This window comes from Acomys russatus, chromosome 28 (assembly GCF_903995435.1).
Source record: "Acomys russatus chromosome 28, mAcoRus1.1, whole genome shotgun sequence".
NCBI classification, from domain to species: Eukaryota; Metazoa; Chordata; class Mammalia; order Rodentia; family Muridae; genus Acomys; species Acomys russatus.
In genome coordinates, this window is record NC_067164.1 from 13140876 (window position 1) to 13167191 (window position 26316).

At 36.3% G+C, this 26316-nt stretch overlaps 1 protein-coding gene across 1 annotated transcript; it reads right to left on the reverse strand.

Annotated features, from left to right (window-relative positions):
* Window positions 1–25814, reverse strand: LOC127210494 (transmembrane protease serine 11D-like; the record flags this gene model as incomplete). The annotated part of the gene is made up of 9 exons (XM_051170153.1): window positions 1–162; window positions 3170–3312; window positions 5160–5419; window positions 10874–11051; window positions 12173–12211; window positions 15443–15597; window positions 22063–22130; window positions 24977–25095; window positions 25679–25814. Coding segments are annotated over 9 exons (1260 nt in total), but the record flags the coding sequence as incomplete, so codon positions are not given.
* Between the last annotated feature and the right edge of the window lie 502 nt (window positions 25815–26316).

Genomic DNA, 26316 nt, shown 5'->3' on the forward strand with positions numbered 1-26316 from the left:
CTAGATTCCAGTTTGCTGTCTGATCCAGTCGCGGTAGGCTGTCACTCGAGTATACACTCCTGGCTTATTGGGCAGGCCACACTGATATCCCCAGCTCACGATCCCCACAACAAACCAAAGCCGCCTTGAGTCTTCCTGTACTAACGGGCCACCAGAATCACCCTGAAGAAAACAAAGTAAATGATTATTTAAATGGAAAAGCAATCTGGCAATCTTCAACTTATTTGCATGTCAATATAGGAAGTCTGAGCCATTATACCAGCCTGCCAGTCTTCTTTCAAACATGCCGGCCAAGCCATGCAGGGGGAAAAAAAAATTACTGAAATCCTTCAAACACGCAAGTCAAGCTGAGAAGATGTGAAGCTCATTAGTGAGCCTCCTTCAGTTACTTCCTGGCTGCCTTCAATGGCCCGCTGCATTCCTTTGTACTTCTGGCTTGGAGATCCATTAGCTTCTCCCTGTGGAATCTCTGTCACTTCTAAAGGCTTGCTTGGCCAGTGTCCACGTTAGCCGTCCTGACGTCAAGCCAGTCCGTCAGGGAAGGGAGCATCCTTTTTCTGGACACTGCCACAACCTTGATTTCTAGCCCACAGAAGATGCTAAGGAAATAGCTTTCAAGTGAATGAATTTATAGATGTGTTGCTGGCCTACCTTTCTTTTACTGCCTGGCATGAGGCCTGATGCATAGTAAATCAGCCGCCAGTATTCTTTTTGTGAATAATTGAAAAGAAATTTTTATGAAAATAAGCAGAGCCTTTCTTATGAGATATTTACCAGCCAATGGCAATAACTAACTGCCTGAAAACACTTACACATGCCATCATCCAATTAGGGAGATACATTTAGAATATACTGTATTATAAGGTAAGTCTGTGAATTTTGGAGCTATATAGTCTGAGTTCGAGTCCTCCGCCTATCAGCCATGTGAACTCCAGGAAGTTCTTTAACAAATCTGTACTGAAATTCTCTTATCAATAATGGTGTTTTTAATGCATTTAAGTGAGCTTAACACACAAAGCACTTTGGGCACAGCTTGGCGGATAGCCAGTACTAATAAAACCCAGCTATTATTACCAGATGTACGTCTAGAAAAGTTAGCCATTCATTTGACTGCTCTTAGTAGTTAGGTTTTCCATACCTACTTAATTAATGGTTTAGATGGAGGAAAAGGTTACTCTGTGAATCACCAACTTGCTTGACAAGTACTGCGTGGAGCCGGCTGGTACCCCATTCCTTTGGATGAGGTATTCATGCTTCATCTGGCTAGTTCTCAGTATTTTATTGTTATGTTTTTGTGCTATATTTCTACAGTGTCAAAGTTTTCTGTATTATATCTTATCCACCGTGGACAAGTGAACGCTACCTATGCGTTCCGTGTAACATGTTGTACCTCGTTAGATTTGCTGCCTAGCGTCATATGTTTGAACTTGCATTCTTTTTCCTCAACCTGATGAATATAGGGATTAGGTAGTTGCATGCACACAAGGAATATTACACAGACACGAGAAGAGATATTTCTTGGAAAGAATGTGTGGAACTGATCTTCTAAGCCTCTATGTAGAATATTATTTATTTATTTTATTTTTGAGACATGAACTCTCTGTGTTGAAGTGTTTCAAGTAGCAATCTGGAGAGGGCCGAGGAAAAGTTTCACAGTACTGATATAGTGAACCTGCCTGAAATGAAGAGGGGACTTGGCTTAATCAGAAGCCGATGAAGGGCATGGGCCAGTGAAACTGAAAAGAGCATTTTGAGCATGTCATCTCCTCAAGCTGCTGTAAGCGATACTTTCAGTGGATCTGACATTTGTCAACCTGGATCATTACCTGACTGGTGAGATCTTTGGAAAATTTTGGTGAAACTTGAGAATTTGTTGTTATGGAAGGTGGGCGAGGGTTTCATGCCACAAAAATACCTCACTTAAAGCGGACAGAGAACCGAGCAGAGAATTTACAGTGCCTTGAAAGCTGATAAAGAGGTCTCCACCTTATTTAAGTTGAAATAGATAAAAATGTATCATCCGGGGAGAGTTCTGCTTGCATTCTTGGTAATCTGTCAGCACCACTGCTTTTCTATGTTTTCAAGATTATGTATGCGAAATTAAAAGCTAATAGCACTGAACACGGAGAATAAACTTCATGTTGCGTACTATTCATCAAGGAAAACGGTAGTGGATCCCTGAAAGAACTAGAATATTTATAATGATGTTTACTTTCTGAACCACTTGCTCCTGTGAGTACTTTGGCTTAGTATCAGAGAAAGGAATGGAAGCTTTTAAGTTTCATTAATTTCATTCGACTTTTAGTGTTAATTTTTATACTGCTCACTATAAAGAGACAATTATACATTTATTATTTGTTTTTGAATACTCAATTAAAAAATTTATAGTCTAGAGACAAAGTTTCTTTCCCCTTTCTCCATTTCCCTTTCTCTTCCCTCTTTCTCTCTGCTCCCCTCCCCTCCCCTCCCCACCCCTCCTCTCCCATCTTCTCCCCTCCCTCCCCTCCCCTCCCCTCCCGACTTCTCCCCTCTTCCCCCCTCCCCTCTCTTCCCCTATCTCTTTCTTTCTCTTTTCTGCTATTATACAATTTAGGATCTCCTGTGATTCAAATAATAATGATATCCTATAAATTTTCTGTCTTTAAGGTACTTTAAAAATTATACATTTTTGGTGGGTCCATGTATTTACAAATAAAACAGTATAAGATAAAACTTAATTATTATTTATGACTTTAAATGACTGATTATTTTTTGAGTTGATTATAATATACATTTATAAGATTCAAAATGATACTATGACTTATGAGTATAGTATTGAATACTAAAATCAAGCTAGTTACATTTCTACTACTTCAAAAAGTTAACATTACTCCTTTTGATAATAACATAATAATTTACTCTCTAGCAAATTCAAAATATACTATACTTTATTATTAATTATATCCATGATGTTGTATAACCTTTGTTTGACTATCCATAGCAGTTAAAAATGAATATTTTCATGACAGGTGAAATCCAGAAAAGAATTTTATCTTTAAACTTAAGGGCATAAATTTTTCAAGGAGCAGAGTTGTATGCTGTAACTGTTGTTATCTTTATGCCCGTCACAGGGTGCTATGCTTGAAGATGCCTATAAACGTCTTGGTGGTGGCATCGATAAGGCTGTTACCTGGCACGCATCCACTGCACCTGAAGGCAGTCCAGCACAGAGCATCCCAGGCAAGACGCTTCCACTGTAACCAGCTGGCTCGTTGCATTCGTCACTACTTATTATTCTGACCTGTCCTTGCTGGAGAGCTGCCACTGTGTTGCCTATTTAGTATAAAAACAGACATGAAACAGACCTCAGGAACTATGGATTAAGGACTCTATGCTTAATTTGAGAATGAATATAAACACTACAAACATTATCTATGAGGGAAAGGCACCAGAAGATGTGCATAAGAGCAAATCTGAGCAAAGATTCTGGTAGGAGAGAAGTGGCATCTTCTTTAAGGAGATGAGTTTCTCTTTTTGTTTTTGAGTTCGTGATATGTTTTCCATTATACTCTTAGAGTTAATAAAGAACTTGTGGGAATGGTGACACATGCCTGTAATTCCAACTTGTAGGGGAAAAATTTAGAAGGACTAGGAGTTCTGGGTCAGCTTCAGTTACGTAGCAAATTTGAGGCCAACCATGAGATTCCATCTCAAAAACCAGATAAACAAACACCTAACCAAATGGCAACAACAATATTTATGCTAAAATTGACTTATACTATTTAAATTGTTCACGGATAGATTTTGGATTAGAAAATTATGTATCAGTGAACATTTAGCAGCAAAAGAGAAATAAGTCTGATTTTAAGGTTAAAGAACTAATCTATGATATCAATGCTCCCTCGGAACAGCTGTCACAATTTTCCACAATTGGTATAAAATTTACCTATTACATCAAGTCACTTGGATCAAAAGAACACAATGAAATAATTTCAGAGACAATTGAGATTTTTTTTTAACTCCCTAAAGAAATAATCACTATCATGGTTTTAATAGCTCAAGGAAGTTGCCAATGTTTCTCTTCCATTTAATTATTCTTTCAAATTATGTTTATTTTAATTTCAATTTTATTTATTCAATGAATAAACATCTTCAGTTTTTATCTATAACTGGAGTTCCTTGCTGTGGCTTCAGGATTCATTTCATCCCAGAATAACTTAAGGGCAGTGACTTAAATGTTATTAAAGCCCCTAGGTCATAATCTTTTTATGTCTCCTTTTCTTCATGGACAAGCATAGCCATTCTGTTTTAATATGGAACTAGCTGGCCTAAGCACAGGAACATGGCTCTACCAAGGCCGTGCCCTTTTCTCCCATTCCCTTGCCTTGCTAAAACCCGTAAGATTACATTCCTAAAGCTAGCCACCAAGGTCTGTTCCTTTATTTGGCCACTTCCTCCTCCAGAGGCTGACTACCAAGGTCCAGCTATCAAATATTAAAGTCCAACAATCAAATGCCCCCCCCCCCCCCGGCCACCTTAACTAACATGCTCAATCAAAATTAATCAACCTATCCCAACACAGGGTTTCCCCCTTCTATCTTTAAAAATCTCCATTTGCGTATAGACCACATCTGTCTCCTCTTTATTCACAGTTCTTTGTCTGTCTGGGACAAATACCTCTCCCCTCTCTTCCTTGCCCTTTTCCTCCCCCTCCCTCCCCTGTCTCCTTTTCTTTATCTCCTGTCATTATCCTTTATCCCTGTCATCTGTCCCTCTGGGGCAAATACATCTCCTTAGATATTGAGAACTTGGTCCTGGGTGTCTTGAGCCAACTTCCAGGTCCCTGCACTTTCTTCATTCCTTTCTTTCACACTTTCCTGCTATGGTATTTAGAATTTTCTATGATGTCTATGGGCATTGCTTGTGTTACATTCCTGCAGCAGCAGCAGCTGTAGCCAGAGGTAGTGATGACCTCGGTGTAGATGGTTCTGTATTAGAGGCTGCCCTCAGGCTGTTTCCTCATCAAGAATTTACAAAGCTGGGGTGCTTCAGAGGATTATGAATTGGAGGCCAGCCTGGATTAAAGTGAGACCCTATGTCCAACAAAACAAACAAATTTACATAGTAACAAAGAACAGAAGGTTTGCTGTTAAACTGTTTCATTTTCCAAAGGCACTTACCTCCATAGGTGAGAGAGCCCCATCCTGTGACATATGCCACAGAACCAGGAATGATGCTTTGGGTTGCTGCTGGGAGACACACCCTATGGATATTCCGGCTAAAGGTTACAGGTCTGTCAAGTTGTACGACTGCAATATCGTTATCACGCGTTATGGGGCTGTAATTGGTATGGGCTAAAATAGCCCTTATTTTTAATCTTAACATAGGACGAATCGTAGAAACACCAAAGGTGGCAGTCCATTGTTGAGGCTGAGAGTAGCTAAAAACAAAACAAAACAAATAAACAAACCAAAACATGCTATTACATAGGGAATTCAACAGTACTTCTGGTATTTATATTTTGGCTTTTGTTTTAATAATATTAGTTCTTTGAGAATTTCTTTTTTTCTTCTTTTTAAAATTAAATTCATTTACTTATTTACTTTACATCCCGACCACAGCACCCTCCCTCCTCCCCCTGTAGTCCCACCGCCCTCTCACTATCTTCCACCTTTCCTTCCTCTCCTTCTCAGAAAGGGAGAACTCTCTCCAACTTCAATTTTCTTTCATATTTTAGTTCTGTGCTTTCCTAAGGAAAGGGTTATTTTTTCCTGACTCTCTAGTGCCCTGGCTCCATCTTACTCATCCACTAAGTTTTAAATCTTCTTTTTAATTAATTAAACAATTATATATATATATATATATATATATACATTTATATTATTACACATATATACCATAAACTACCTATAGCAAGAAGAACCACGACATAATCAGGAATTATATAAATGTTCCATTCTTGGTGTTTTGGCTATTTGTATTTGACACAACCTTAAAGAAAACATCTTTCCTATCTTGGTGCATCTAAAATTCTGAATGTAAACCAATCTCCATCACATCTTGTCATTATCAACTTAAAGCATTTATCTAGACCTAAAAACTTTGAAAATTTCATATATTGTGTTATGTATTTACTATCAACATCCCATTGATATGTTTTCCTGAACTGTAATCTCCAAATTGTATTGAAATCTCTTTTTAAAATTTTTTATTAATTTATTCTTGTTACATCTCAATGGTTAATCCATCCCTTGTATCCTCCCATTCTTCCCTCCCTCCCATTTTCCCCTTACTCCCCTCCCCTATGACTGTGACTGAGGGGGATTACCTCCCCCTGTATATGCTCTTAGGGTATCAAGTCTCTTCTTGGTAACCTGCTGTCCTTCCTCTGAGTGCCACCAGGTCTCCCCCTCCAGGGGACATGGTCAAATGTGAGGCACCAGAGTTCGTGTGCAAGTCATACCCTACTCTCCACTCAACTGTGGAGAATATTCTGTCCATTGGCTAGATCTGGGTAGAGGTTTACTAGCAGTCTGAATAGTCATTTTATTCTAAATAAACAGAGAACAGTTTTTAGAAAACACATTTTGGAGTACTAAATTATCTTGACTTTTTCCGTATCCCAGTGAGCATATCTTAGCACAGTAATGATAACTAGTGGAGAGGGATGTTATTGTTTCTTCTTCTTCCCTGATATTCATATCCAAGCAACAAAGGATGCTGAAATAGTTATCTTTTTAACTCATTCCCTTTGATTGTTGGGTTTGTGTTGTTGTTGTTTTGTGATGGAAGATCCACTCAAATAGTAGTAAGGTTGAAGACTATTTTTCTTGCTAATAAATGAATGATTTTTCTGTTGATGTATGTTTTGTGTATATATATATATATATTATATACAATATAATAGAAATATATGTATATTTGTATATATGTATATAGTGTTATGAAAATGAACATATGTATGAAAGAGACATAATTTCCTACATTTTTACATTAGGAAATTATTATTGTAACTTGGGAACTATAGCATTTTCTTTAGGTATACCTTAAGAAGACACATCTACAATAAAAAGTGGGTAAGTTTTATTAAATCAAAATTAAGTATAACATACACAAGTTTATCAGGTAAATGTGAAACCACAAGATATTATTAGCAATGCTTAATATGTGAATTTTGAGATAGTCTCATATAAGCTGGTTTGCTTAGAACTTGCTAGATAGCCAAGGATTACCTTGAACTGTAGATCCTTTTGTCTCTGTATTCCAAGTGCTTGTATTATACTGCCATTATTGCCAGGTAAGGGCTACAAGCATGAAGCCTATACAATAATGTCTATTAACAAATGGAAAATGAACTGGGAAGCCATTGTAAATGGACATGGAGTATTAATAGAAAATTTACGCAAGAGGGGGTCCAAACACCTCCTAAATATGAGATGTTCAAGCCCATTGGTTATCATGCAATAGAAACAACAACAACGAACACCTAATGTATATTAGTTAATATATACGTAATGTATTTCAGTGACAAAAAAATTAAGCAGGAGCACATTATGAAGTGTTGATTAGGTGGAAAGGTGTTCTCTTTTACTGGTCAAATTAAACATTTGGAAAGTTTTATGGTATATTTATCAAGTTGCTTTTACTTCTGGGTACATATCAGAAAATTTTCTAAATATTTATATCAGAAAATTTTCTAAACATTTATAGAAAGATAGCACTCCTTTGTGTGTATGCACTTGCATATGATGGGGACTTGTTTTTGTGACAGTGGGAAATTACAGCAACCTAGTGAGATGACATAAATATGATATCTTTATATATACACACTCATATATATATATACTTTATGCATTTATTAAATATTCTTTATTGTATATATGGGTATTTGATCTTTAAAAATTGTTTTAAATTTATTGTAATTTACTCATATTACATCCCTGTTGTTATCCCCTTGCTTGTATCTTCCCATTCTCACTCTCCCTCCCTCTTCTGCCCTATCCTATCCCCTAGACCTCTGACAGAAGGGGCCTTCCTCCTCACCATCTGACCACAGCCTATCAGGTCTCTTTTGGATAGCTTGCATCCCCTTCCCTTGTGTGCCGCAGGGCTGTCCCACCAAGGGGAAGTGATCAAATCAGGGGCACCAGAGTTCATACAACACCTTCTTATAATGGGTTCTTATGCAGTACTTCAAAAAGATGGGAATGCCTATGATTAGGTGAAAACCATATAGAACAATACAGGACTTATACACACTGCTGTCACCATAAATTAAAAGCATATACACACAAGAGTAATGCTATAGGTATAACAGGTATGTGACTATTTAAAAATATTTCAAATATACTATGCCCAGCAAGGGTATTGAGGGAACCGGGGCAGTTGGAAGTAGGATTGAAGAATGGAAGAAGGAAGAAAAATACAACCTAAGATTTTGCATCCAGTTTCTAAGGCACTCAGAGGAAAGTTATAAATTGCAAGTTAAAACTAAAATGAATACGCATACATTTACATGCAAATCTTATCTCTGCCATGCATTATCATCACTGTAATTATGGCAACTTAAGATTTCATCCTCAGTTAATGTATAAAATGTGTACAAATGAAACAGAATTATGACAAGCCTGGCATTGTAATTCTCTCCGTTCATAGTTCAATAAGCTGTGTCTCTATTTTGTATAAGGAAAGTCCCTGGGATTAAAGTGTAAATAATAATGATCTCTATCCTTTAGGAGTCCAATACACTATGGGAAGACAAAATAATACTATCAGAAAACACAAAGATTACTGGAAAAGGTAAGATATCATCATAAAAGTTCTACCAAGGAGATAGCACTAGAATAACCTTCAGTAGGTCCCCATCACTTCTGTGTGCATGGATGTAAGGTTGGCCAGTCCCAAACCAGTCCCTGCTCATGGTTCTCAGAGATACTCAGATCCCTAGTGGGGTACCAGGACCTGGTCCACACAGTCTTCCATCTCTAGTGGTTTCACCAGGATAGTGAGTAGTTTTATGGTGGCAAAATGAAAAGGTATTTCCTGCATATCATTGGTATAATTAGGATTATCTTTCGAAATAGCGACATTCTTTCCTTAGCTTTGATAACTAGGCCCTAATGGAGTACAGATCTACTCCTGTTTCTAGTGCATCCTCAAATTGTTTTAAATGCCTCCTAAGTCCAGGTGTTTACACCTTTGGTTTCCACACTAAGGGTGTGGCTGAAAGCAAATAGTGCCAGTCTTACTGTTTGGCATTTCTGGTGACACTGATGAATGAAAGGGTCTTATGAATTTTATTCCTTGTGTTACCTGAAATGCAACAGCAAGTGTGTCCACTAAAACCAGAATGGTGTGATTTTAGGAGGATCTCTCAAATAAATTTCAGTTTTATTCACTAACATTGAGTAATAAAACAGCAGCAGAAACTTCAGGAAAATGTGAGGTTTCCTACAATCTTTGCTTAGCAACTGCATGTTAGTTGTTTTCATGTTTACTCCTTCATATAATAAACAATTTGGAAAAAGCACTGCAATAAAAAAAAACCATGCTCTCAGATCTCAACAGTGTTTCTTTGGAATTGTGAGTATCTCAAAGAATTCTGGTATGATCAAATGGGGATTTGGAAAGAATAACAATTCGGGAGAAACAACAGTTTGAGACGTGTGATAGATGGGAGAGATGTGCAAAGAGCCAGATGATAAAATTGCTATGAGCCTGAAGCGTAGGGTGTATACTCTGGAAAATGACTATGTCTTGATTTGACTGAGGGTAGATTTGTCTATATGATAAGGATTCTGTATTCTACTAATTTAGAAAGACTGAGAAAAGAATAGATGCAGTTAGGGGGCACATCTGAGTTTACTTTTCTGGGTGATTTTTTTTTTTTAAATTTTAGTTTCCCTAATTTTTTAAATTCTTGGACCTCCAGTACCAACATATGCCTGAAACTAGAAGGTTTTTCATCATGTTGAATTAAAAATCCTTCTATTAGAGGCAGTGTGACCTTCATCTTATACCAACTAAAAAAGTTTGCCCAGCTGCTCTACACCAGTGCAATATAGGTAGTAGCTGCAGTCACTCTAAATGTCTAATTGGAAAAGCCTAATATAAGCACTCTGAAGGTGGAAGTACTGCTCTGTTTGTATTTGGTGCTTCCATCATGTATAATATTGTGTTCAATATAGGTATTAAATCCATTTTGTCAAATTAGATTAATGAGATTATAATCTCTAGGCTGACTATTAGTCTTCTGGTTAGGTTCTGCGATATAATGTGAGAATCCTTTACAATGAAAAAAGTGAAAATTAAAAATTATTTTATTTATTTAATTTAATGTGTATGAGTGTTCTGCCTGATTATATCTATGTGCACTATAGATGTCTGGTGCCTGCAGAGGTCAGATAAGAGTTGAATGCCCTGGAACTAAAGCCAGCATATGGGGGCTGAAAAAGCATCAAGTGCTCTTAACCAAATACACATCTTTCCAGCCTGGACAACAAAAATTTAACTTTTTAAAAATTACTTTAACCAGTTCCTCCTGTAACACTAACACTTATATAATGGTGCTGCCCCTATTTTGACAACAGAGAAAAGTTGTATAAATTCCATAAATTTTTATAACAAGTTTTTAAATTAAGCATGCTAGTGTAGGATCCTTTTGTTAATTTGCTATGATGGAATATTGTCATTTGAAACAGAATTACCAGCCAACCATTAAGTTGGAGGAGAAAAGGTAATTATGCTTTCATGAACTAAAAAAAAAGACTCAAATATTTTCCATTGAATTATTTTGGTATCAATACAATTATGATTAGTGCTAAGTGTCGTGGGTGACCTTCATGTAGCTTTCTTTTCTAATTACTCCCAGCAGCAACAGTAGCTGTGGTCTCACCTTCTGAAGCAGTGAGCTGCTGTCAGCACCCATGAGTTACTGATCAGGACTCCTCCACAGTGGTGGACGTAATCGAGCTGTAGACTGACTTGCCAGGGCCAGTCACCTGTCTCCGCTTGAATGCCTCCAATGACTCGCTCTTCTGACAGTGTTATAAGGTCTGGACGGGCTCCACATTCTAACAACAACAGCAACAACAACAACCATATTAACACATTGGCAAGATGATGGTTGTTTTCCTTTAGAAAATTACTGTGGAGATTGCCCACCATATAACTTAATTTAAATATCTTAAAAACCTACAAACATTCCAATGCCAGAGGTTAAATGGACTGGAATGGGTTAATTTGCTCATTTCTTCTCAATCCAAAATCTTATGATAGTTATTCTCATATTTAGCCTAATATTTATTACTAGTATTAGAAGTATTTCACAAATAATTTCTATTGCTGGGTTAGTAACTGGTTGCTAACCCTAAGCATTTGCTTTTCTTACAAATTTCCCAAAAGAGGTTGATTAATTAGGCTTTCATTAAGAATATACATGGATATAGGTTCCTTACCTGCCTTCTTCAAATAAGTTCCTTAATAATTAATTTATTACAGATTTGTTTAAAATAATCACAAATTAAAAACAGAACTGAATTGAAAAATATCTTTAAGTTGAGTATCACTACCTTTTAAAATCTCCTGTGTCTAAAATAAATCAGAAACCCAAGTATATATAACTAGTTTCTAACTACATTTGGCTTGTCTGAAAAGTAAATGTCATGTTTCTAGGAATTCTATACCTGTCCCTCTAGCCCGAGAGTATATATATGGAGTGACATTGGAACACAGAAACTTTCCCTTCTAGTTATAGGCTTCAAAGTGATGAGACGTCTATAATTTATTACCTTATAATTAACCCAAAACCACAACAAAGCGAGCCATTGTGAGTTCACAAAGCTACATGATTTTTGTCATCAAACATGATTTATAAGTCTCCAGAAACATTACTTTAGCACCACAGGAACAAAGCTTTTCAGAAGAAAATAGCCAGGAGCTTGGCACTGAGTGAGAAGTGGATTGTACTCCACTGCAGTTCCATTTTTTTTAGGAGGAGGAGGAATTGCTTGACCATCGTTCCATTAGCCAGGGTGAAGAGCTTTACTTGCCTTCAAGAAGAGCCCTCCAGAGTGAACTCAGAATGAAGGCACCAACCTCACAGACATGGCCGTGTCAAGGAACTCAAAAAAGACTTGTACTTAAAATCCCTATAAGTATAAATAAATAGTCATAAAATAACTTAAGAACTTACCTTGAGTCAAAAAATTTTCTGTATCCTGGTTAGTGATTGCTAGCATTAAAAAAGGAAAAGTGAGAATAAGATTGATAAAATATAAGCTGGAAATCATTTCGCCTCGATTTCATGAAGCTCACTTCCCTGGGAAACACAGTCCCTGGGAGGCTTTGCTGAAATTCAGATTCCCAGGCTCCACCTCCGGCTTATGGAAATAGCCTGAGTCACGCGACCAAGAAATTTCTCTTTGTAACTCCATCTCAGTTTGTTGTTGCACACAAACTGTTGGAAGTTTGTGCTTACATTCTTCATGAGGTACTTAACAGACTTCCCTGCTCTGAAATCACTCATTTCTCTTGGCAAAAGAAGGCTTAAGCAGGTATTAGGGTACAGTGTGACCTCATTAGAAGAAGCTAATTGTTCATTTTTTGAATGTACTTATGAGTAGACATTGGTATATGTGTATATTATTTTATTGTCGCTATATTATGTGCTGTTTCTTCCATATTGATAAAAAACGAAGGCACTCTTAATGTATTACTTACAGATTGATGCTAACCAAAAAACTACTCAAATGCAAAGTTAAATCGGATAAAAGGATAACAGTACCAGGAAAGTCACAGATGTCACCGGGAAGGAAATGGCATTTGCACTATATGTTGAAACTCTAAGGGATGGCTGATGATAAGATTATGTGTGTTGTGAAATAGTCATCAAGTTGGTATAGGTGTCACATGCAAGTGTGTTGAGAGCACCAGGGAAGACAACAATGTCAGTATCAGATAGTGACAGTCTGCCTATTATCCTTCCTGGTCTGCATTCACAACAGCTTTCTTAGGTAGGTCTAATAGTCATGACAATCTTAGGATGAACATGATTCATCTAAAATGTGCTTCTTATATTTCCTCATTTAGTAAGAGGTACTGTATCAGTAGGCAGTTAGAAAGGGTTTTAAATTTCCCTTTTCTCATTTTCATCCCACGGAATGAACTTCATCCCTTTGCTGTGCCATACTTTTGTTGTTTGACATTTGTACAAGTTTGACATCTGAATGGTTATAATGTCTTCGAAGTGATTTCCCCATTGTTACTTTATAAGACTGATGCTCTCTAAAACAGTGTCAGATTATATTCTTCCAGACTTGAAAATTTTTATTGTGCATTCTTCTTATTTTCAATAAGATGAGACCAAACTCCTTGAGACAGGTTTTCATGGTCTCTACAACTGGTTTATGCAAAATTATTTCCAGCTAGAAGTTTTTATAAACTTTATGTGTTTCATTTGTTTTTTTAAGTATCGGTAGGCCCAAGTCACCCTGTCAGAAGCAGGAAAAACAAACAAAAACAACTGATCATTTATCCTCCTTCTTTGAACAAGAAAGATTTGAGTTTGAGTCCTAACTGCCAACATGGTGACTCTGACTCTGGGCCCTTAGTGGAGACAACAAGAGTAGCCATGAGGCATCCACCAGCTGCTTGCTTCACTGTCTTTCAAAGCATTCTGTTCATTAGAACACTTGCTTTTTGCTACATTTCTCTCTTTCTCAGGAAAAGTTTCTTCTTTCCATATCTTATGATATAAAAGTCCTTCTCATGTCTGCAAGTCCATCTGTACTCTAGTCTCTTTATTTTCTGGATCCCTGGAGCAGTCGCTGTCTTTACACTGGGTAAGCTTGATCTGACAGATAACTTCTCTTGTTTCATTTTTTTCATGTCTTGCAAGAACAACCCAGGGTCTTATACATACACATATATACAACTTGTCTATGAGATTCTATGGGGTAGAAACTGTTATTGATTTGCAAAATTGCCCAGCAAACTGCCGAACAAATAACAAGTATCCAAGAAGCTCTTTGGTAGTATCCCATAATGCGTAGGAGAGGAGGTAATATTTGCTTATTTAGACTGCGGCGTGTGAGTGATTACAGTCAGGACACAGTGGAACCATGGAGTTAGAGCAGTGTCTAGACAGTGGCTCTCAACCTTTACTATATATAGTTCCTCACGTTGTTGTGACCTCCAGCCATAAAATTATTTTTGTTCTTACTTCATAACTGTAATTTTGCTACTTCCATGAGTCATGATATAAATATCTGCTTTCTATGAAAAAATCATTTGACCACAAAAGGGGTTGAGAATCCCTGGTCTAGGAGTTCTTTACTGAGTTAAACATGGTCTCTTTGTGTAGCCTTCATGTCCTGGACTCACTTTGTACACCAGGCTGGCCTTGGAATCACAGAGACCCACCTCCCTCTGCCTCCCCTATTGCTGAGATTACAGACATGAACCACTATGCTCAGCTGGGATAGTTTTTTTTTTTTTTTTTTTTTTTTTAATCTGCCTCTATAAAGGGTGTTTAAGAGGGAAGGGCAGGGAGAAGATGGACAGTGGGCTGGCAGGTGTGTACTGATAGGAAGACTCACTTTCCGTACTCTACAGGTGTAGTGGACTATGGTTGACAACAATTAATGCGTATTTAAAATCATTTTACAGAGAAGACTTTAAACTTCCCTGTAATAAAGAAGTGATGACTGTTTGAGGTGCTAGATATGCCAATTTCTTAGCTAATCATTGTTTAACATACGCATGTATTGAAATGTCTCTGCACTCCATATATAAGGACAGTGACTATGTATCAATTAAAAGGTTTTAAACATTTTTTATCTGTAAGGCTTTTTCTTAATACATTTTATAAAATTAAAAAGTCAAAAGGGCATTTTCACATTTTGCTTGAGCAGATTGGAGATAATCAGCCAGGAATTATGTTTTCTATTTTACAAAGATAAAATGAAGCCATTAGCCCATTAGATTCCATTGGAAGCCATTACATTCCAGTCTTCTAAATTCACTGCTATGGCAGCAGCCTTAAAAAACCTACACAATCAATTTCAGAAAGAAAATGATTAACTTCTCTTTATCATGTTCTGTCATTGTATACAAGACTCAAACCAGAATAGAGAAAGACAGCCTAAAACACATTAAAATATATTGCCCTCATATGGACACTAGAAAATAGATCTCTTCCTATGTTATTATTACATCGAGGAAGAAAATAAAATATTAAAAAAAAACTTAAAACTAGTAAGAAGTAAAAATGAAAATTCTAGCACGTTTTATGTTAGAAAGCTATATACTATATTTAGAATTGTAATAATATTTAGAATTGTTTTTGATGGTTCAGTTACAAAGAATAAGATGAGTCTCATCTTATTAATATGTGGATTGAAATGAATAAACAGTTAACTTGAAAGATATATTATTGTGAAAAGGCATAAAAAGTGGTACTTGCATGTTATCTCATTGGAAGGAGATATTTCCAGGTTTCCAGAGTTACTCAGTCTTTGAAGCACAGACTGAATTCTGTTTTTCATCAACCCTCTATTGCTACGTTTACGAGATCGAAATTTCATGACAACATCTGCAATCACACCACTCCCTTCTTTCCTGTAAATCACCAGAAACAGACATTTTTTGTAATTTTGTACTGCTTATATATCTTTTTTTGAGTAAACCATATTACAAGAATTCACGTGAGAACATATTTGCTTAACAGTGCACACTTAATGATATATCACAATCCAAATTGATTCTAACGTAACTCACTGCAATCACCATACAGTGTAGCTGGCATTGAAGTCAGGATGCTACCACCATATGACTTTTTGTAAATTATTTAAGTTTCTTAATTATTTTTTGTATATTTTTTATATTTTTATTTATTTTATTATTTTTTTAATTTAAATTTCTTAATACACTGTGTCCAAAAAAATCTTATTGTTTTAAAATGGGTTTTCATGAAGAGTATATACACAAATTGATATCGAACTTTTGGAAAGAATGCATGGACAACATTAAGTGCACTGTAAGTAATATTAGTGTTGGGCTTCAGACCCGGGACAAATAGTTGAGGTGCCTTTTTAACCAAAGTGGACCTGACTTCCAGGTTCTCCCAGCATGCCTGAGTCCCTCCCTGTTGCAGGGAATGGCTGGTATAACAGGTCCTCTACCCTGAACTTTCCAGCCCAGGAGCAGGGCTGTCTCTTTCCCTAGAGGATCTTTACTATGCAATGCAGACATTTTGGATCTGCCTGTCTCTGTATTTCTTTTCTCTCTTCTCCCTTCTGCCCCCTCCCCCTTCTATCCTTCCCTCTGCTCTCTCTCTCCCTGCATGTGTACTTTCTCTCTTTTCCTACTGTTTTTCTGTCTTCCCCTGCATAGCAGCTTCCCTGGCCTCCTTCCTTGGGACTGGTGAATCCACCAAGAGCTGCTCCTAGTTAACCTGCATTTATTAACTCTAATTAAGCTTGGATTGGCTCATTTCATTGAGTAGAATAATGCTTATCAATTCACTGTTATTTAATGTATTTAATATATCTTTGAGAAAAATATTTATTGTCTTAAACAAACTTAAAATTTGATGAGGTTAGGGTTAGAACATGAAGTTAATTTTCTGTTCCATAGACCCATTCATCTGACCATGACAACACATTTGTAGTCATATGTGAGGATATTATTTCTGTTTTGAGTGACCACAGAGATGCATTCCTCATAATGAACTTGGTGATATCAAAACCTATATAAATTTGACTTTATATCATATCAACAATGGTAGGTCCAAAGTGGGTCCCCAAATGGCAGTTCTGGTGACAATGTCCTAAACAGAAGAACCCTGACTGGTTAAACAGAAAGACTGTTAATGGAAAAACAGAAGCCTAAATTTAGCATTTCTCAGTAATTTAGTAAGGTAGGTTTATATTACTTTCTTTATCCAAAATATTGTAGGTACTGAAAATCACTTAGAATTTTATATCCAAAGTGAACTAGAATCCAAGTCTCTAGACTACATGCAAAAGCCAGGTAGCTGTGGTGGCCTACATGTAATCCCAGTCTCTGAGAAGCAGAGATAGGAAACTCCCAGACAACGGTGACTAGGCACACTAGCTTGAAAGATGAGCTCCAAATTCAGAAAGAGACCCTCAGTATATAAGGTGGACAACAACAAACTAGTCACTCAACAACAACTTTGGGCCTTCATACACTGCCACATGCACACCTGCACACATGTGTGTCTATACAACACACACACAGCTCCATACCACACACAGTCATGTGTAAAAGGAAACAAAATGTAGCTATGACATCACTGATAATAATAAGAACAACACTGTCAAGTTCTCTGTATCATTTGGAAGAAGGATGATGAATTATGCCAGTTCTTGTTCTTATTTTATTGATATCCACTAACATAGGATAACTAGAATAGAAAGCCTCTAAACAAATAAAAGAAAAAATGTAGATAACTCAGTTATCCAGAATAAATCAAAGCAGTAGGAAGAAGAACTGTGAGGATAAAGAATGTGAAAGGTTATGATATAAATAAGTCTAAAGTGTTTTACACACACACACACACACACACATGTTATCACAATAAAAGAGAATTGACTAAAGGTGCCTGGAAATGGTAAGATTGGTTACAAAGTACAGAAATGTCAATCTCATTCTGGTTGTTGTAGAAAAAAAAATCATTCCATTTGAAATAAGTGTGTAAAGATATATTAAATACATAAAAACCATAGGAAAGCCAGTATACTCATTTTAAGATTAGAAGTGAGATTTATAAAATGAAAAACAGCTGGTTAGGTATAAAAAGTAGAAAGTCTCAATAAAAGAAACAATTGATGAAAATATAACCAAGTTAAACTATGATTCATATAAAAAATTTGAGCAAGTTAATAGAAATCTATCTTATAATCATACTGATAAGATTTTGGAAAAATGTTTACAACACTTCTATATGTCAATTATAGGTACATTTATATGATAAATATATAAAGTATGTATAAGAACAAAACTCTTTTTCATTCAGTGTCCAGTCCTGCCAATACTGCTTTGAGGGCTTATCTGGAATCACATTACTTTTTGATATCCTCTCTATGATCTTATTCAGGCTTCCAGCATCCCTATTTTTATTCTGTTACGCCTCAGGGGCTTCCTGGTTTTAGTGCGGGTCCTCCTCTTTGTGTTCCACCCAGCTGTGTAGGGATCCTGTAAAACATCTGTGTGTGCTCACTTGGGTGCCCATACACACTTAGGGAGGCCAGAGTCAACCTTAGCGTTGTCGAAGCCACCAAGTCTAGATTTTGAGGCAGGGTCTGTCACTGGCCTGGAATGCCTAGAGTGAGCAGGCTACACTAGTTGGCCATTGAATTCCAAGGATCCATCTGCCTCTTCCTGGAATTATAAGGATTTCACAATATGCCCATTTAAAAAAATTTTTTATCATTAATTTATTCTTGTTACATCTCAATGGTTATCCCGTCCCTTGTAACCTCCCATTCTTCCCTCCCTCCCATTTTCCCCTTACTCCCCTCCCCTATGACTGTGCCTGAGGGGGACTTCCTCCCCCTGTATATGCTCATAGAGTATCAAGTCTCCTCTTGGTAGGCTGCTATCCTTCCTCTGAGTGCCACCAGGCCTCCCCATCCAGGGGACATGGTCAAATATGAGGCACCAGAGTACGTGTGAAAGTCATACCCCACTCTCCACTCAACTGTGGTGGGAATGCAAACTAGTACAGCCACTTTGGAAATCTATCTGGTGCTATCTCAGAAAACTGGGAATAGGGCTTCCTCAAGACCCAGCTATTCCACTCCTTGGAATATACCCAGAAGATGCTCCAGCACACAACAAGAACATTTGCTCAACCATGTTCATAGCAGCCTTATTCATAATAGCCAGATCATAGAAACAGCCTAAGTGTCCCTCAGTTGAAGAATGGATAAAGAAACTGTGGTACATTTATAATATGCCCATTTTTTAAAAAAAACATAAATTCAAGGGGATCAAACTCAGGTCTCATGTGTGCATGGCAAGCAGTTTCCTGACATTTCTATCTCCCCAGCCCCTGATCCTTTAACTTTTTAAATTGACCATACCACCTCTTTGCAGTGGCTTCTTATGTCATTCAGAATTGATTTCCCAATCCTTTCCTATGACCAACAATACCTGCATGATCTTGTTTCTGTCTGGACCTCTAGATTACGACCATTACCTTGACTCCATTATACCCTCACAGGCACACTTACTGGTTTTCTTTTTTTTTTTGACTCTGTGCATGCTACTATTTGAAAAATTTGTTATTTTCAAAGCTTGCCTTCATTTTCCCATATTTGTGTTCAAATATCATTTCATCATGAAAGGCTTCTGAAGATTATACAATCTTTAGCCCTGAACTCGTTATTCTTCTTTGTGAAACATAATACATCTGACACACATCTATTATTTTGTTTGTTTGTTTTCTCTATCTAACCTCTATCCCTGGAGTACTTTCCCTTTCAAAGTTGTAACCTAATTTTGTTCCTTGCAAAATGCATTTTTCTACCCCTGGAACTGAATCTAGCGTATGATACATCGTCAACACTTCTTAAAGAGCCATTTAGTAGATCACAACTCGGGGTAAAAGAAGAAATAGCATTGGGGGTGAGCCAAGTACAATTGAGACTTACACCACATTGACAAGTTTTTATTTCTTGAAAAAAATATCTAAAGTATAGTAAAATGTTGAAGTTGATAAAGATAAATGGTTGACACAGGAATTGAACCATTATTTTGTGTACTTTTCTAAGTGTTAAACTATTCTGGGTGAGTAGCAGTGAGGGTTCGTTTGTGATCTTAAACATTAGTAAGAAATGGCTAAATGAGGGTGCATTAATTATGTGGCTTATTTTCAGTATTCTGAGGGCTTAACATTTTGGAACATTTCCTTCTTGGAGAATACCTCTCCTAGGGTTTGCAAAATTCTTGATGTAGAAAAAAATGAACCACCGAGTATGTTTTTTTTTTTTTTTTTTTTTAAATGAAAGCACACCATCCAGAGTCCTCACCTTGAAATAACTCCCATCTTTGGCTTTTAAACTCCAAGCCACTATTTGCCACCTCAATGATCGCAGACTAAGTATAAGGTGACTGGGGTAGAGTCTCTTACTCCAGAATGCTCTAGAATTCTTAAAACTAGCCAAGGTATTAGGAAGGGAAATTTAACTAAGTTTTGATATAGAGATTCTTAATATACATGTGCATGTAAGACCCACATCTATGACTGTATGTATAATTTACATATGTATGTATCAGGATTCATTTGTAGATATTGTGCTTTAACATTCCCTTATTTAAATATGCAAGTATATACATTTATACAATAAATATGTAAATATAAATAATATAAATATGTATACTTACGTATTTATAAGTGAAACATAAACAAATACATAAATCATCTCATATATAATAATAGTAAATTATTGCCATTAAAATCGTTTTAATTAATGGGATAGAATGGTGGGTTTGTGCTTAAAACAATGTCTATGTTTTATATGTTTATTGGAGCAAGACTAGTTGTAAGGAGATCCCTTTTTAGACTGTTACAGTCCAAATTAGAGAAGGGCAATTGCATTCCAGTAAGAGTTATGGAGCTGGGAAATATTTCAGTAATCGAACTTGAGGACTTGGCAACTGGGTATGTGGATCTGAGTGGGAGTCAAGAATTGATGATGACTCCCAGATTTCTTTCCTAAGCAACTGGCTGATGGTGATGCCAAACACTGAGGTGAATAATGCTAGGAGACTAATACACTTGATACAGTGGTTAGGCAGGTACAGGTCTCTGCATACTAATGTTAAGTTGTCTAAAATATGCTTGTGTTTATTCATTTCTGTGGATAGAAGATCAACATGTCAGAGATGAAAGTTCAAGACTAATCAACAGGTAATCAGCAATGGCCCTTTAGCCACTGAAAAGAGAGTGTGAACTGACATATGTGGCTCACAGTGCACACACATGTTCAACATGTGAGGAACATACTAGAGCTAGCAAAGGAAATAGTGAGGGTAATCTAGATAGATAACAGGATAATAATGTTTGTGTAAAGTCCTAAGAGGTAGGGAATACCATTTCAATGACAAGCCAACAATGTCAAGTGATGGTCAGAGGCCCAAGAATAGAACTAAAGTGATTTTCTTGGATTTTGTGATTTGGGTGCTGTTGATTAAATTGGCCAGAACATCTTGTATTTTGGAGTGTGGCTAGAAGGCAGACCACAGTGGGTTTGTGGCAAGTGGGAAGTTAACAAATGGAACAAAAGTGTTGGTGGTTTTTTCCATCTTCTCCTTCAGTGCTAGCATAAAACTTTGAGCATTGCAAGTTACTGCAAACACAACGAAACACTCAAAAAAATGTGCACTGAACAGGTAGACAGTGCTTTGTACTCTTCCCATAGTTTCTTCCTCAGCCTCCAATTCCTCATCAAAGCTCAATTTAGCCATAACCCTGGCTATTTTTGATGTTCACAATACTTGAGAAAGAATCCATTTGCCTTTTTGCATATTAAAATTTGTTAACATTGTCATTTGAAGGATTGCCTGATGTGGGGATTTAAGACAGTTCTGGCACTATTACTCAGTGTGACTGTTGTTTGTTGGAAAAGATTGTATTTATCACATCACGTGGATATGTAGTAACTAAGGCATTAGCAGCAGATTCCTGCAAAGCCTGCATACTACAGACTTGTCATGGAGTTTGCTACAATATCTTCTTTTTATTATGTCATCCTGAGCAAGTAAAGCCAAAAACTTACTTACTTGTGGTGATGGCATGGTGTTCTAATCTTGGATGAATACATCCCAAGTATTGTGCAATTCAAGGAGGTACTGTTTACATAGACTGCGTTATGATAGTCAGTGGGTTTAAACTATATCATGGTCTTGTTACTGTCCCCACACCAACTTTTCTTGCACTTTTTCTTCCTTCTCTCATTAAGAATAAAGTGATAGGATATTTATATCAATAGCTTTTTAAGCTGCCTCATTTTCTTACTATTTTTATTTACATGTTATTAGAACAATTACACTTACCTCAGTTTGACAACATGTGTTCTGATAAACTCACTTCTTAAATTTGATTCTCGAAATGCATTAGTAATCTGTAGAAACAAAATGGGAAAATAATCTCACTGTCATTAAAAACTAAGCTTAAGATACAAAGCAAAAACATTCCCTGTATTTCTTTATTTTGTTGCTTAACTTTTGACAGCTGAACCCTTTATTCATTTCTTTAAAAAATGGTCATAGAACTCATACTCCTCTGATCTCAGTTCCCAGAGAATTCCCATTACTTTGTTATAGGAATGTTGTTATGCATATTTTGAAGATAACAATATTTATGGTTTGCAGGGACATATTGCATCTTAGTGCCACTGAGAAGTGCCAACTCTTATATTTAGAGTCATGACACCCTTGTTTGAATTCCAGTCCTTCAATAAGTATTTATTCTTACAGAGGGATAAATGTATATATTGACTATGGGACTATTACAACAAAAACTCAAAGGAAAATTTAAAGTATTAAATATATTATCAAGAGAGAGTACTTCAAACTTGATAATTAGGCATTGAAAGATTGATTTGTGGAAAAGAGTAGAGGACAGAAGAAAGAAAGGGGGGAGTTTAACATGTGATAAAGGTGACAGCAATATATATCAGATGCACCAAAAACTCCAACAAACCAAATGAAGCAGAAAAGGCAAAACAAAAACCTACTGAAGGAATTTAAAGACCTGCTTATAAAGGAATGTTCAAATAAAATATTGTTTACTTACACTTTGTACTGTTTATTAGATACTTTAAGTGGTATGATTTTGAATCCACTAATATTTAAATATATAAAATTGAATTAATATTTGTTTTTTGAGGAAAAGGAAGTAACAGCATATATTTGATTAGACTGTGTCTGTGTGATGGATTCAGTTTGCGCAGGAAGGTTTCTCATACTTTGAAATGGTTACTCGTAGGTGTGTGCCACTGTTAGGCTCTTCTGTATATTTTCTTCATTACATTTTATGTGTCATGAAGTTTTTGCATATTTCTAGAATCTTAATAAAACACTAAAATTACTTTCATCTTAATGGGAGAAGGTATACACATATATTGTGGTTTATTTTCTTTTTAAAAAAATGAGAATAATTTAAGTATGTCAAAGTTTAATACTGTGTCCATATGCATGCATGTATCTGTGTATGTATGTATATGTATGTATTATAATATTAAATATTTTTGCAAATATATATAGAATTTCTTTTTATCTCATGCCCATTTATATGGCTGAACATAAACTGCTTCCTATGCCATTTCTTTCCTTTGCTATTAGCTTCTCTCAGTTTTGAGTGTGCTCTTCTAAGGTTGAGCTGACCTCACATATCTGACCTAATCTATCTGGAACTGAATGACTTCACTGAGATATCTGCTAGCTTAATAAGAAGCTGGACCCTTTCAGTATGATCTCTCTCTCTGGTCTCATCCCTGCCTTTAGCTAAATGCATGCTGAAATACTACACGGCGTTGTGTGAATGCAAAGACTTATCACAAGTAACTGTTTACAGTTGTCTCCAGGTTTGGATCTCCAACAGCTCCAAGAACTTTTGGATGCTCATGGCTTTGATAATCAAACTGATGGTTTCCCAATACAAATGGTGTAAATAAATTCTTCATTTAACTTTTAAGAAGAGATATAATGGAGAAGGCGGCGGTGCATAAGGGAGTGTTGCTATGCTCACAGTGATGTGCGGTGCTCGGACTCTTAGTCTTTGTGTTATGCAGTGCTGCTGGGAACATCTTGGATCAGGTTGAGATTATTGCACTATGTGTGACAGCATTTTTAGCGTAGGTCTTATTTATTCACTGGAAACAAAGACATTTAATACTTCCCCACTGTTACTACATAGTAATTAGATACCAAATGAATGCATCTTTGTATTGTATATGTGGGAATGCTCAATTTTAAAAGTTGTTGCTTGCATTTCTAGCTTGAGGCTCATTTAAACTAAGAAAGTCAAATAAATTGTGGCTTGAGATTGAGAGAATTTCCAATAATTTTTCAACTGTCTCTGTATACTGGCTAGTTTCACGTCAACTTAACACAAGGTACAAATCGTCTGAGAAGAGGGAGTCACAATTGAAAATATTCCTCCATAAGGCCAATATCTAGACAAGCCTATAGGATATTTTCTTAATTATTAGTTGATGTGGGGAGGGCCCAAGGCATTGTCGGTGGTACCATACCTGGGCTGGTGGTCCTATGTTCTATGAGAAAGCAGGTTGAGCAAGCTATGAGGAGCAAGCGAGTAAGCAGCACCCCTCCATGGCCTCCAGGTTCCTGCCCTGCTTCAGTTCCTGTCCTCACTGCTTATGATGATGAACTGTTATATAAAACTGTGAGTAAAATAAACCCTTTCTTCCTCAGGTTGCTTTTAGTCATGATGTTTCTTCAGCAATAGAAAATCTAACTAGATAAGCCCTAAACATGCTTTAGTATTTTATATGGAATGTAGTATCACTAATATAACAAAATGAAATTATCAGTCAACTGGAAAACCTGACAGATACTTAGAATTTTTCTATATCCAATATTCAGCCAAGATTAATTCTTTAAGTAAAAGTGAATGAGAACATCTACCTCATTCGTATGCAAATTTCTTTTATCTTTAATAAATTGGAAAAGGATACACTGAAGAATTATCACCAAGGTAATATGTAAGCTACATTATTCCTTTCATAGAGAAAAATAATTTTAACACACATTACTTCGTGTGCTCATTGAATTTATTTATAATTTAATGTCTGTAAATGCTTGATTTGTGTTTGATTTGTGGCAAGGGAAAAAGACAGAATATCCAGTAACATTTTTTTTATTTATAAAATATTGTTTTCACATCAGGCTTCTTACTGTATTTATTTTATGCAGAAATAAAGGACAAAGACAACTATGAACGTACCATAGACTCGATTCTTTCACTCAGGCCCCTGTGCTCCTGCGTAGCTGGTGAATTTAAAGCTTCAGTGTATTCAACATTCAGGATTTGAAAGCTGCTATGGTAAAAGTAAGTCTTCTTGTCTGGAAAGAAAGGGAAGCATGAGTACTCTAATGCTACTAGGTAAGTTAATTGTTATTTTGTATAGCACTATAAGCAGTTATACAATTAAAATAGTATTCCTTAAAAGAAAGAAAAATTCATATATAGTATAGCCATATCACAATTGTTTTCCTTTGGGCTTTCAAAAGACTGACAAAGCTAAGATTGTTAAGGTAAAATAACTCAGCAGAACATCATTGGTTCCTTCAAAGTTGTACAGAAATATAGTTTGCATTAGTAGTATCTGAGTGATCTTTTGATTTACTCATTAAATGAGAATTCATAGCTATCAATAATATATGATTGTTCATCCATTAGTAAGAAACATTTCAAGCAATTGAATAGTTTGTATATTTAAAAAGACAAAGCACCTCGCCCCCCCAAAAACAATCAAACCAAAAATTTTAAGTGGTCATTGAGAAGAAATACAGACATATGTAAATGCATGTTTAGAGAGTAATTATAGGCAATATTGCCTTGTGTTCAGAAATATATAGCCATAAAATGGAAGACTACTTTTTAATCTGAGAGTATATTTACTTATTTAATCTGAAAAATACTTACCAAAAGCTAAAAAGTGAATAAGTAGACCCACAATCATGGCTAGGATTCCTACTGTTGTTATGACAACGAGAGCTACTACGAACGGATTGTAGAATCTTGACTGCCATAGTACTGGTCTTGGCCTGAGAACAGGAATAAAAGAAGGGAAAAGTCATTCAGTTCACTTGGAAATGCATACTATGTCTTTCTGAATCTCTTAGCTTATCCATGGATCTAACCATAGAAGTATAGTCTTAGGAATTAACATAAACCCAACTAGGATATTCTTAATATTTTTCCTTTCAGACTTTAAAAAAATAGTTCGGTAAAATAATAAAGACATATGATCTTTTATAAGTGTACTTTGAGGTTTATTTGTTTGTGATTTTGAGAGAGGGTCCTATTCTGTGCTTTTGGTTGGCCTGGAGCTGCCTGTGTGGATCAAGCTGGTCTAAACTCATAGAAGTCCACCTGCTACTGTTTCCTGAATGCTGGGATTAAACATATGCAACACAATGCCCAGGCCACAATTGGTATGGTCATAAGATTGACCACTAAGGCTTCTGCCATACTGCCTTCCAAGACTCCAAAGTTGGTACTGTCACTGCAACTCATCTTAACTAGGGGCCATTATTAAGGGTGTGATGAAGAGAGATCAC